Raw genomic sequence first — 13,410 nt, 5'->3', positions numbered from 1 at the left:
CCGCACAGCCCGCAGCAGCAGTCCTCCGGCTCCGGCAGCCCCAGCGCTGACATCACCGTGCTGTGGCTGCCGGAGCTAAAGGCCTGTTGCTGCGTCCCTGTTCTGAGGCTGTGCGGGGGCTCCCTGCATGAGTGAGGGCGGCAGGCGGCAGGCGAATATGGCATGGCGGAGGGAGCCCGCGCACAGCTCCCCCGCGTCTGGCCAGCCAATCAGCTGCAGTGGCGAATCCCCGTGTTCCCCCCCGCACAGCCCACAGCAGCAGTCCTCCGGCTCCGGCAGCCCCAGCGCTGACATCACCGTGCTGTGGCTGCCGGAGCTAAAGGCCTGCTGCTGCTGCGTCCCTGTTCTGAGGCTGTGCGGGGGCTCCCTGCATGAGTGAGGGGGGCAGGCGAATATGGCATGGCGGAGGGAGCTCGCGCACAGCTCCCCCGCCTCTGGCCAGCCAATCAGCAGTGGATGCTGCTGCTGCTCCCTGCGAATCCTGCAGGCGAGTCACATGGGTGTGGGGGGGGGGGGGCGAATGTGACAGGGTGGAGGGGAGGCGCTGGGACTGCTGGGAGCACTACGCAGTACCACAGCTCCCCCCTCTCAACGGCGCGGAGTCTTTTTTTGGAGACAGGAGGTACAGCACCCCGCACCCAGGAGGTACAGCACCCCCCAGGCAGGAGGCACAGCACCCCCAACCCAGGAGGCACAGCACCCCAGAGGCAGGAGGCACACCACTCTGGACCCAGGAGGCACAGGAGCCAGCGATACCACCCAGCAATAAGGTGTTTTTTTCTTTTAGGTAAGATAAATGGCCCATGTGCAAATGTATTTTGGATTTGTGTAGGGGACTGGGGATGTGTGGTTTTCACTGTCTATTGCTTAAAAGATGCATAGTGATGCCACATGGCATTTGTGGGGATGAGGAGGTGTAATGGAGGTTGTAGTTTGGGGGTTCTGTATGGTGTATGGTAGCGGGCCTAGGGTGGGGGTTAGTTGGGCTGGTCCCCCCTATCCTTGTTGTGTTTTGTTCAGTGCAGTTATGTTTTGGCCAGTGTTTGGGGGTCTTAATAGTTTTTTTTTTTTTAGACACAAAGTGAAAAGTTTCTTGTGGTGCTGCATGTTTTTGGGGGTGGCTGGGTCATGTTGGGGTGCCCTCCACTGCTTTTGTTCTGCTCCATGGTATTTTATCGTAATCAGGTTTTTTTAAAAAAAAAATAATAATAATATTTTCCCCTCAAGTTTGGTAGTGGCCCTGGGATGGGGGGTGTATTCATGTTTTTTTTTGCAAATGCAAGGTTGCAATGTTTTTACGGGGTGCAGCATGGTTTATAGGGGTGGCTGGGTCATGTCGGGGTGGTCCCCCATGCTTCCACTCTGCTCCCCGTATGCCTTCTGCAAAATGGGGGTGGTTTACAAAATGGTGCATTTTCTTGCCTTTCAAATGGTGCTTTTTTCACGTAATGGTTCTGCATGAAGTATGGTAGCGGCCCGGGGATGGGGGTTGATTGGGGGGGACCCCGATGTGTCACAGATGTGTTTTGGCCATTGCAGTGTGGTTCGAGGCCTGTTTTTGTGGTCAGTAGTTTTTCACGTTTTTTTTAAAATGCAAGGTTGCAATGTTTTTACGGGGTGCAGCATGGTTTATAGGGGTGGCTGGGTCATGTCGGAGTGGACCCCCATGCTTCCACTCTGCTCCCCGTATGCCTTCTGCAAAATGGGGGTGGTTTACAACATGGTGCATTTTCTTGCCTTTGAAATGGTGCTTTTTTCACGTAATGGTTCTGCATGAAGTATGGTAGCGGCCCGGGGATGGGGGTTGATTGGGGGGGACCCCGATGTGTCACAGATGTGTTTTGGCCATTGCAGTGTGGTTCGAGGCCTGTTTTTGTGGTCAGTAGTTTTTCACGTTTTTTTTAAAATGCAAGGTTGCAATGTTTTTACGGGGTGCAGCATGGTTTATAGGGGTGGCTGGGTCATGTCGGGGTGGACCCCCATGCTTTGGGGGTGGGGCAGCCTTGTGTGTGGATCGATTACATACATTCCTATAAACATTTCTCATTTTAAACAGGTCTATCGATGGAGAATCGGCCCCGTGGAACCCCTTCCCCTTTTTTTTTCATTACAGGTGCATCAAGGCCTGAAGAGATGGATCCATTGGCGGAACAGTGGTCGACCCAGCAGACGACGCAGAGGATTCCGTACCGGCCGGTACAGGAGGATTCGTCGACCCTGGATACAACACCACACCAACGCCATCAACAGGGTCAAAAACGACAGAGAACACAGGTAAAAGAAACAGTAAACGTCAAAACCAAAAAAAATGTGTGTCCATGGGACCCCACACTTACAAAAATTCGAGGTCCTACCTCACCTTTTCTGGGTCACAACCGAATAAAGCCTCCTCTCCCCCCCACCCCTTTATGGCAAGTAAGCCACACACCTTTCTTCTCATTATGTCACTCACCGCTATGCCCATTATGCATTCTACCCACCATTATACCCATGCCAAAACATGCAAAACACCATAATGCCCAGTAGATATTGTGTCGCAGAAAATAATGCCCCCGTACTCATGTACATTCTGTACTATACATTGCACCATCTTTGAAAGGGGAAATATACTACAGCAGACAGGTGTGCAGACTCACTTAGCCAGTGTGGCCAGCAGGTTCTCCTCTGTGTCATTACTCCCGGAACTTCTTCACTGACTTGGTAGCAGTGTAAAAAGTCGAAAAAAAGGCCCAGTGGTGCCCAGCTAAAAGTGGGTGTGCTCATATGACACAAAGGGGAGTGTCTACATGCTAAAACTTTATGCCCCCAGTGCAACATATGCCACCCCACAGTGCCGCATAAGCCCTCAGTGCCAGCTATGCCCCCACAGTGCCAGAAGGCAGCAGCACAAGTAAACTCACCCTTCTGGTGTCCGCTGTCCGGGTCTACTCTCCTCCCCCGCTGCTTCTTCCAGGTACAGGGGAGCACATTGCGCGTCTCACCTTCCCCAGCTTCACTGTGTCCGGGTCGGCAGCCAATCATACTTTGCGGGCTGGCTCCTGATTGGCTGGGGGGCCGCAACCTATGATTGGCTGAGAGCCCAGTCACAGTGACACAGGGAGGTGAAGGAGAGAATTTACTAATTATGTCAACCTTTAAACTTTAAACTTTAAATTGGTTATAATAATTGCTAATTTTGGCTTTACTCTTGTAACAACAGGATACTGGAAGACAGGAAGAGCAACCCTGCGGATCTGGAGGACAAACATCTACCGGAAAAAGAAAACCTGGCCGGAAGAAGAAGGTCCAACCCGGTGAAGGTGATGAAGCAGAGAATACTCCCTTCACAACAACTGAGAAAAACGTATTGGTCGAATACGTGGACAAATTTTATGAAAAATTGCTTGGAGCACACAAGCAGACGACCAGCAATAGGGAAAGAAACAGGATATGGTCGATTATAGCGGACAAGGTAACATTAATTTTTGAAATATGTTGTGTTAAATGTTTGGCAACCCTAAATAATGTACATATATTGTTCAAAGCGTAAGCCTAGGGGGTGAATTCAATGCTGTGGCCGTGCGGTGACAGCAAGCAGGGCTTCCTGCTCGCTGTCACACCTCGCCCTGTCAGTATTCAACTCATCCCCCTCATACGCCAATTCCAACTTGCTCCGTTTTTGGAACGTGGAGGAATTTGCGTATGTGCCTTCACAAGCAGCGACACGTACAGCTAAAAACAGCGGGTTTGCTGCATTAGCCGCAGGTCTCGTGATTAGGGGGAATCTTCCCCGTCCTTTGACGGCGTGGGCCGTCCTGTGACGTCGAGGATTCCCCCCAAACGTTCAATGGGTCGGGCGGACGGCTAGGGGGTTAAACTGTGAGGATCAATGCATTTGTGCAATCCACGTTGTTTAAACCCCTCGAATTGAACACTACCCAATGATGTAATGGGTTGTATTCAATGCCGCTTGGCGCAAACGGTGAAGGGGTTAGCCATTGCTGGTCGCTTATGTTCTGCATTCACGCTGCTTAATCCCCTGAGCCTCTACACCAATCACCACTGCACACGGCGCTAAATTTGATAAACATGCTAAAGTAGCAATATCTGATCTATCCAATATAGGTCACCGCAGTGAGTGGAAATCGGAAGGACGCCTCCAAATGCCACAAGCGGTGCAACGACTGCAGAAGGCAAACAAAAAAGAAGATGGGGAGAGAGAGAGAGCATGCAATTGAGACAGGCGGAGGGTCACCCCTGAACATCAACTGGCTTCCCTGGGAGCTAGTCCTCCAGCGCCGCATAAACCCCATCATGGTGGCAGGAGTCGAAGGGGCAGTGGACTCTCACTCCAGAAGAGGTCTAGCGTTGGACATTCCCCAAGAAGAAATGGCAGCCGGATGTCAACATTGTCAAAGACCGGAACCTGCAACAGGTAGTACATGGCCATCCAGACCACCAACGGGTTAGCAAAATTTTAATGTTGCAGCTTGGTTTGACTATTGACAGTTGTTATCCATATGGGCAGGATTAGCGCAACTGCAAATATGCGTTAGAAACACCCTTTCAGGGGTATGGAAAGCATTGTGGGATGTGGTAAAGATCCCGCAACGGTGGCCATCACTAGTACAAGCCAATGGACTTCAACTGCTACCCACCAGCACCGGCCTCCCCCGCGCAGGGCTGTGCTAGCCAGACCTGTGACCTCCTCCTCCCTGCACTGAAAAGCCTATTGCTTTTGCAGGAAGCTGGAGGAGAGGCAGGCCACCCTTCGCAGCGGCACAAGCAAGGGAAGGGTGGGAGGGGAGAGCCACTGGGCCCCGCTGTCTCCCCGCAAAGGACAGCTCTTAACGCAAGAGCAGTCCTTTTCCCATCATTATCACACATGTTAGAAGATATGCGTTAATGATGTCAACGCTAATCGTCGAAGTGCTGCAAAGTGTGGGCTTGGATGTTTGAGAATCTGGCCGTATGACTGACAAGTTGGTGAAATGGAGTGGCTCATACAAAGCCATCTCTCCTTCCACCCCTTAACCCCCAATGTTTGCACTCTTACGTACAGCACAGATTTAAAATCTACCAATTTACTAACTTTCTCTTTAAAAAATTTTTAGAAGTTCCTGCAGAAGCCATGCAAGATGCCTCTGAAATAATGTCCACGCAGATTTCTACCCCTCCTGAGGAGACCATCACCCTTGACCTGCACCCAGTGAGCCAGTTTCAATCCACCGTCACTGAAGATACCTTCGAGGGATTTCAAGGCAGCAATTCGGATACTCAAATGCCAGAAGATACAGGGCCTACTTCAAGCCATGGAGCGGACATTGGGCTTCCAGCGTACTACAACGCCAACCTTGATGTACGTGAAGCTTTGGAGGAAGAAGAGGAGGTGGATCCACTTGGTGCTGAATCTTTGGACAGTAAGTTTTTCCAAAACAGCCATGTGTTTTGTGTTTAAATATGAAAACATTGTTAACTTTACAAATTTTATACATTTCAGTGGGAATGCAACTTGTGGATGAAATCCAGAGTGGCCAGCCTCCTTCAAGAGTTCAGCGTGTCAGGCAATTGGCAGCAGAAATCGAGGATCACCAGACACAGTACCGTCTCATGATGAACCAGAGGATGTCAGCAATGGAGAGACATCTTGAGACGCTGGCCAGAACCCTTCCAGAACTTGAACAACGACGGCAGGAGGACTGTGCTGAAATGGAGCGCCGGAGGCATGAAGACTGGATGGATATGGAGCGACAGCGTCATGAAGACTTGATGGCGTTGGAACGACGACGAGAGCAGGACCACAGGAAGTTGAGCGAGACCCTTCAGGCTATGATGACATCAATTAGCAGGTTGGCAGATAATTCTTCGTGTCAACAGGAGACCCTCAGGAACATGGCAACCAGCCATAGTGAGGTTTCAAAATCCCTCAAGATCCTGTGTGAGTATGTTACCTCCGGACAACAAAGAAGAATGCCCCCCGCACCAAGGATTCTTCCATCAACCCCTTCTCGCCCAACGGATCCTGTGCCTCAATCAAGAACCTGGATTGGATCTTCGCAAGGCTATCAAGGATATTCTGGATTGTACCCACATCCACCTCCTATACCAGCTACCTCAACTGCCCAAAGTCTGCCAAATCCACCAACACGCCCTGCACAAGCACGGACCTCATCCACTCAAGTGCGGGGAGAGGAGGAGGAGGACCATGCCCACTAATTACGGTTGTATTTTTCTTTTTTTTTATTATTATTATTATGTTATGTTATGTTTAATGATTATCTTTTTTTCAGGTTGGATTCCCCCCCCCCCCCCCTTCCCCCCTTTTTTTTATTTTTCTTTATTTATTTGTATTTAATTAACCCCTGCCTTTCCTCTGCAGCCTGTGATTAATAAGGAGTTGGGCACAAAACATATGCAATGCATGCGCGTGCATGCATTGTAATTTGTTGGGAAATGATGAAAGCTCCTTAACATTGGTGGATGTTACATGGGCCTAAAAAGAGCAATCTGATCCCACCTTTTTTCATATTGAAAATTGCAACATCTGTGTGTAATGATTGTTGATTCTCCAGTTTTTCTTTTCTTCCTAGCATTGGTGCAATGCCGACTGTTTATTGCGAAATGTGGAGGACACATACCGGGAAGAGGCCAAGTACACAATGCATATTGTGCATCGGTGAGTGTTGCATTGTACACCCACACCCATCCTCCTGAGACCTTTTTGGGTAACCTTGCTCTTGTAGTATCACACAGGCCAGCCCCAAGGCACCTGCCGCTAGCCTGTGTGATAGTACAACAGCAGTGGTGAACCAAGACACTGGCCACCCACACCCATCCCATACCTCCCAACTTCCGTCCGGAGGAAATAGGGACACTTCGCCGCGCGAGCGTCCGAAAAGGGGGCGGGGCATATGCAAATGAGGGCGCAGCTTATGCTAATTAGCCACAACCTCATTTTCATATGAGAATACGCACAGCGTCTATTCTACTAGATTGGGGGGTCTCCCAACTGCCACCCCCCGCAGCGGGACAATGCCTGCCGCGGGTGGGACGTCGGGACAGGACCCGAAAATCGGGACTGTCCCGACGGAATCGTGACAGTTGGGAGGTATGCCATCCTCCTGAGACCTTTTTGGGAAACCTTGCTCTTGTAGTATCACACAGGCCAGCCCCACGGCACCTGCCGCTAGCCTGTGTGATAGTACAACAGCAGTGGTGAACCAAGACACTGGCCACCCACACCCATCCTCCTGAGACCTTTTTGGGAAACCTTGTTCTTGTAGTATCACACAGGCCAGCCCCACGGCACCTGCCGCTAGCCTGTGTGATAGTACAACAGCAGTGGTGAAAAATGCTCAAGTACTGTCGAATTTATTAACCAATTGTTTTTTTTTTCATTACAGGTTACACAACACTCATCAAAGAGAAGAAAGAAAGTTAATTATTAGATAAATACAAAGGTTTTTATTTGAAGTATGAAATAAATGTTTAAGGAAAACTTGAATAAAAGCTACTTTTGAAAATCGAAATCTTTTCTTCATAAATAGTTTCTAGTACAAGGCGTAAGTTCTGGGAAAGTGTAAGTCCTTGGTTGATTTTCCCAGTTGATTGTCAGGTGAAGATGCTGAAAGAAAAGTAAATGTATAAGTGTAATTGTTAGGGCTATGGTGTATTATAAACTGCAGACAAGCTGTGACTTCGAGCAGCGGTGCATGCTCGCAGTCACAGGTCAAAGGTTCAACATTTCAGTGACACCCCTGCATGGCCAGCTTACCCCTTGCTCCCTTTTTGGAGCAAGGAGGAAATGGCATAAGAGGCTGGCAAAGCGGTGATACTGGCGTAGAAATGCAGTACAACCACAGCCCACGGATGTTTGTGGGAATCCTCACTGTCCTCTAACAGCGTGGATTAGGCAGGAATGCAAAATACAGTGCCCAGTATGTAATGGTGCGGCGAGCGGGCGGCGAGGGGGGTTAAACAGCAAGGATTGCAGAACATCAGCAATCCTCGCAGTTTAACCCCCTCGCCGGCCGCTCGCCCTATTCAATGTTCTGGGGGATTCCTCACTGTCACAGGGCGTCGAGGATTCCCCCAAACAGCGAGACCCACAGCTAATGTAGCAAACCAACTGTATTTAGCCACGAGTCTCACTGCTTCTGCAACCACATATGCAAATTCCACCATGCTCAGAAAACGGAGCAAGGGGGAATTGGCGTATGAGGGGGTGTGTTCAATACTGACAGGGTGAGCGGTGAGAGCGAGCAGAAAGCCCTGCTCTCTGTCACTGCTCGCCCATGCCATTAAATACACCCCACTGTTTGTCAGGTGCAGCAGTTTAACAACCAAGTAGTTTATGGATGAAAAGCAACTTTGGTTAACATCCATGCCTGGTTTAAAAATGGACCATATCCACCCCAAATGTTGCGACACTGACCTGTACATTGGTCAAAGTCCCAGGTAGGTTGCTGGCACACTGCTGTCTTCAAGCACAAGACTGCAGGGGTTCCACATCTGTCCAGATAGCAAAGCCGTTAGTCCAGGCCAAGTATAAAGTCCCGGGTGATTTCCACAATAGGAAGCCGAAACCAAAGAACTACAGGTGTTAGTGACACTTGTAAGGACCACACTTTCCACCAGGCCAAGTAGAGCGACACTCACCTGTACATTGGTCAAAGTCCCAGGTAGGTTGCTGGCACACTGCTGTCTTCAAGCACAACACTGCAGGGGTTCCACATCTGTCCAGATAGCAAAGCCGTTAGTCCAGGCCAAGTATAAAGTCCCGGGTGATTTCCACAATAGGAAGCCGAAACCAAAGAACTACAGGTGTTAGTGACACTTGTAAGGACCACACTTTCCACCAGGCCAAGTAGAGCGACACTCACCTGTACATTGCTCGAAGTCCCAGGTAGGTTGCTGGCACACAGCTGTCTTCAAGCACAACACTGCAGGGGTTCGACATATTTACCAAGCAGCGTTGGCAGCCGGGAAACACCTTGAAGAAAAAAAAGAGAATTAATCCCACTTTGGAAGGCTGAAGTCTCCCAGCTGGGTACCTTGCCCTGCTGCGGATCAAACGTGTTTGATCCGCCGCAGGCCACAGCTTCAAGACTCCAGCAACTGCAGGGGAGGGTGGGGAAAGCATATGCAGAGATGCATCACTTACCTGAGCGTATACCGAACATCTACAGTGGTGTCACTTAAGACAAAAGAGACTGCTCCAATGCGTGTGCAGAAAGGGGTGGTCAAAACGGCACAAGTCAGGACATGGTGAAGATGTAAGTAAGAGGCAGCCAGGAAACAATCCCACTTTGGAAGGCTGAAGTCTCCCAGCTGGGTACCTTGCCCTGCTGCGGATCAAACGTGTTTGATCCGCCTCAGGACACAGCTTCAAGACTCCAGCAACTGCAGGGGAGGGTGGGGAAAGCATATGCAGAGATGCATCACTTACCTGAGCGTATACCGAACATCTCCAGTGGTGTCACTTAAGACAAAAGAGACTGCTCCAATGCGTGTGCAGAAAGGGGTGGTCAAAACGGCACAAGTCAGGACATGGTGAAGATGTAAGTAAGAGGCAGCCAGGAAACACCTTGAAGAAAAAAAAGAGAATTAATCCCACTTTGGAAGCCTGGAGTCTCCCAGCTGGGTACCTTGCCCTGCTGCGGATCAAACGTGTTTGATCCGCCGCAGGCCACAGCTTCAAGACTCCAGCAACTGCAGGGGAGGGTGGGGAAAGCATATGCAGAGATGCATCACTTACCTGAGTGTATACCGAACATCTCCAGTGGTGTCACTTAAGACAAAAGAGACTGCTCCAATGTGTGCCGAAAGGGGTGCAAAAACACAACCATTCAAAACGGACAAGGTAATTCACTTGAAAAAGCCCAACAGGGACAACAACGCCAACACGCCAAAAAACAGTAAGGCAGGGGCTAACAGAACTCTGAAATACATAAATAAAGAGAGAAGAGCTTGTAATTGAAAAATATTTTAAAATCCATGACCATTCTTGAAAGTGTTATTAATTAATACTCACAGCCGTAGAAATACGACCGGATCAGACGTGCTCTCGCATCTGCTCGTTCATTCATACCAGTATGCAATTCTGTGGAAAGGTCCCCATGCCGGAAAACCACGGCATCCACAGTCACCGGTAAACGGTTTGCGACACAAATGTTGTGCAGAATACAACAAGCATTCACAATGCCGCAAACCTTCGCCGGTGAGTATAAAAGGGTTCCGCCGGTCTTGTCTAAACACCAGAACCGGCTTTTAAGGACACCGAAGGTTCTTTCAATTACTGCCCTCGCTGTCGTGTGAGCCCTTTGGTATCTTTCCGCAGCCTCACCTACAGGATCAGATAATGGGGTCAGCAGCCAATCTTTGTTGGGGTAACCACCATCACCTATGGAAACACAAAAAAAACAAAAAAAATTAAGACGTGCTTATTTAATAAGATATTACCATAGATAATTTAAAATAATAGTTACCTAACAGCCAGCCGTCCGGCATTCGTCCACGCTCAAAATCAGCATACAGGGCAGACTGGCTTAAAATGAACGAGTCGTGGGTCGACCCAGGAAAACCCACAACAAGGTTGGTAATCTTCATTTGGTGGTCGCAGACCACCTGCACGTTCATCGAGTGAAAGTGCTTTCGATTACGAAAACATTCCTCTGAATCCCGTGGTGGTCTCAACGCCACATGTGTGCAGTCGATCGCGCCCAGTACATTGGGGAACTTCCATTTTCAATAAAATCCAAATTTGATCTCATTCCATTCGCTGTCTTGATCTGGGAATTTAATGAACTGGGTCGTTAATTTGCGGAATGCCTTAATGACCTGGCCTATACAGCGTGAGAGCGTAGGCTGTGAGTAACCGCAGGTTTGGCTCAAAGTGGGCTGGAATGTGCCCGACGCAAAAAAATGCAACGCACCCAACAGTTTCTGGAAACCGGTGAGTGCGTGATTGCCCCGTCCCCGAGCGACCAGGTCTGGCTCCATGAGATCATACAGCATGTGGATTGCCTCAGACGAAAGGCGATAATTTGATATCACCTCCGCCTCGGTGAGATCACCCAGTTCACGCCTAGTACGATACTGGCGTGGACGTGGGACTGAAACCCGCACTGACTCACCTAATGGAGCTATCGCCTGAACACTAGTGCCATCATCCATATCTGCCTCCTCCTCCACACTGGCATTGAGCATGAATCCAACAATAGTGTCCCTAAATAGCTCCATTACTGTAGGCAGTGTTAAGAAATTGCAGAGAAATGCAGAAAAACGCAAATTACCCTAAAAAAACGATTCCAAACAGCAGACTGCAAAAGCTGTGTTATCTCCTCAAAGGCCAAACAAAGGAGTGAGGAAGAAGAGGTGAATCATGGGTATGAGGAGAATCTGGGCAGAATAATGCATTCTGGGTAAAAATGAAAAATGACTTTAAAAAATAAATATATATTATTATGGGTCATGTACAGGCATGAAATATTCATGGGCCATCCTCCAAAAAAAGAATACAGCTAAAAAATAGCAAAACATTTCTTAAAAACATTTATTTCTAAAGAAACATGTTCAGTTCTCCATAAAAAGCTGCCGAATGCTAAATGGAGAATCATGGCGAATTTCAATGGAGAATGCAGTTCTCCATTTGAGCATTGAATACACTGACAGGTATTCAATGGTCTGGCGAGCGCAAGGTAGCGAATCCTGTTTTGGATTCGCTGTGCGCTCGCCAGCAAATATCGCTGATCTTCAATTCGTGTGGCTCCCCCAGCCCACACTATTCAATGCGTCAGGGGCTCGCTGCCCCTGACTTCGAATACAGGCGAATGGTAGTGGGGAATGGTAGTGGCGATTCCCCCCCCCCCCACCCCCCCAGCGCGCACAGCCCGCAGCAGCAGTCCTCCAGCTCCGGCAGCCCCAGCGCTGACATCACCGTGCTGTGGCTGCCGGAGCTAAAGGCCTGCTGCTGCTGCGTCCCTGTGGGGGCTCCCGGCATGAGTGAGGGGGGCAGGCGGCAGGCGGACGAATCCCTGAGGCGAATCCCCCTTTCCTCCCTCCCCCCCCCCCGCACAGTCTGCAGCAGCAGTCCTCCGTCAGCCCCAGCGCTGACATCAAGAGGTCTGCTACTGCTGGAGCCGCATATCTCTCCCCCCTCCCGTCCCCTCTCCTCCCTCCCCTCACCTCACCCCCAGCAGAAGGGCAGGGTGCTGCTGGGGTCGGAGCCGCTGCACTTACTGGTCCCGATAGTGCCTATGTAATGATCGGGACCAGTGTGCAGTGAATATATGAATATTAATGAGCGGCTCCGGCTCCCGGCCCCCTGCTGGCGAATGTGTAAAAAAAAAAAAAAAAAAAAATATTGTTTAAAAAAAAAAAAAAAATATTGAAAATATATTCATGTGCTGCAAGTATATGAATAAAAATAGCATGCCCTTTCATAGAAAAAATATTCTGATTTTTTAACACCAAAAAAATAAATAAAAACGCTTTAATTTAAAAGATCACATTACAGTTCACCTAAAAAAGATGACGAATGCTAAACGGAGACTCATGGCGAATTTCAATGGAGAATGCAGCACTCGAATTGAGCATTGAATACACTGTCGGCGAATTCCTCTGAAAACCCCATTGAAAATCACAGGCGAATTGTGGAGAATCATTTTCGGCGAATCGGCAGACATTCGTGGTTCATTTATGGCGAATTGCCTCCATAGAATATGGCGAATTGTTTTTTCTAACAGAAAATTCGCCATTCAACCAGGGAATTGCCAGATTCACTGAAAAAAACGGCGAATCTGAGGCATTGAATACTGGCCACTGTCGGCGAATTCCACTAAAAACCCCATTGAAAATCACAGGCGAATTGCGGAGAATCATTTTCGGCGAATCGGCAGACATTCGTTGTTCATTTATGGCGAATTGCCTCCATAGAATATGGCGAATTGTTTTTTCTAACTGAAAATTCGCCGTTCAACCAGCGAATTGCCAGATTCACTGAAAAAAACGGCAAATCTGAGGCATTGAATACTGGCCATTGTGTGTCCAAAAAACACCAATGACTGCTGGAGAATTGAAGGGAAAGTTGGACACAATCGTGATTTTAAGACAGGTCTTTCTGATGTATAGCCACCTCAACTCTCTTCTGCATAGGTTCCCAAACGCGGTCCTTAAGGCACCCCAACGGTCCAGGTATTAAGTATACCCATGCTTGGCCACAGGTGACTTAATTAGTAACTCAGTCAGTCTGATTTAACCATCTGTGCTGAGCCATGGATATACCTAAAACCTGGACCGTTGGGGTGCCTTGAGGACCGCGTTTGGAAACCTCTGCTCTACTGGTTAGCCAAACTTCTTTGAAAGCTGGCCACACCCCTACACATGGGCCCCAATAACTGCATTCCCCGGTGGGCCCTTCACTGCATATTT

General features: G+C 49.1%; 1 protein-coding gene and 1 long non-coding RNA gene across 7 annotated transcripts; one reads left to right on the top strand and one right to left on the bottom strand.

The window, feature by feature from the left end:
- Positions 1–543: 543 nt before the first annotated feature.
- On the top strand, positions 544–7,508 carry LOC146035471 (uncharacterized). 2 transcript variants are annotated; one of them, XM_083158950.1, is made up of 6 exons: positions 544–2,274; positions 3,200–3,451; positions 4,105–4,414; positions 5,097–5,399; positions 5,480–6,655; positions 7,383–7,508. In XM_083158950.1, exons 1-5 carry the CDS (start codon positions 2,065–2,067, stop codon positions 6,193–6,195), a joined length of 1,791 nt encoding a protein of 596 aa, XP_083015076.1. In that variant the 5' UTR covers positions 544–2,064; the 3' UTR covers positions 6,196–6,655; positions 7,383–7,508. The 2 variants fall into 2 exon arrangements, with proteins under 2 accessions (XP_083015076.1, XP_083015075.1); XM_083158949.1 differs by having other exon boundaries at positions 5,094–5,399.
- On the bottom strand, positions 7,391–11,704 carry LOC146035472 (uncharacterized). 5 transcript variants are annotated; one of them, XR_014460662.1, is made up of 3 exons: positions 10,013–11,704; positions 8,414–9,919; positions 7,391–7,603 (listed from the first exon to the last, which is right to left on the bottom strand). It is a non-coding gene; the product is annotated as an uncharacterized LOC146035472 (long non-coding RNA). The 5 variants fall into 5 exon arrangements; XR_014460663.1 differs by having other exon boundaries at positions 8,414–10,381; positions 10,467–11,704; XR_014460660.1 differs by having other exon boundaries at positions 8,414–8,714; positions 8,862–11,703.
- Between the last annotated feature and the right edge of the window lie 1,706 nt (positions 11,705–13,410).

Source organism: Crinia signifera, chromosome 9, assembly GCF_055691185.1.
Source record: "Crinia signifera chromosome 9, ASM5569118v1, whole genome shotgun sequence".
NCBI classification, from domain to species: domain Eukaryota; kingdom Metazoa; phylum Chordata; class Amphibia; order Anura; family Myobatrachidae; genus Crinia; species Crinia signifera.
This window is presented reverse-complemented; position numbering and strand designations above follow the sequence as displayed.

What these genes read in the sequence shown, in the direction of transcription:
- LOC146035471 (XM_083158949.1), top strand. Translation starts at nt 2,065, where the DNA reads ATGGAGAATCGGCCCCGTGGAACCCCTTCCCCTTTTTTTTTCATTACA. An exon ending in GGTCGATTATAGCGGACAAG is followed by an intron (nt 3,452 to 4,104) that starts GTAACATTAATT and finishes TATCCAATATAG; the next exon opens with GTCACCGCAGTGAGTGGAAA. An exon ending in AAGACCGGAACCTGCAACAG is followed by an intron (nt 4,415 to 5,093) that starts GTAGTACATGGC and finishes AAAAATTTTTAG; the next exon opens with AAGTTCCTGCAGAAGCCATG.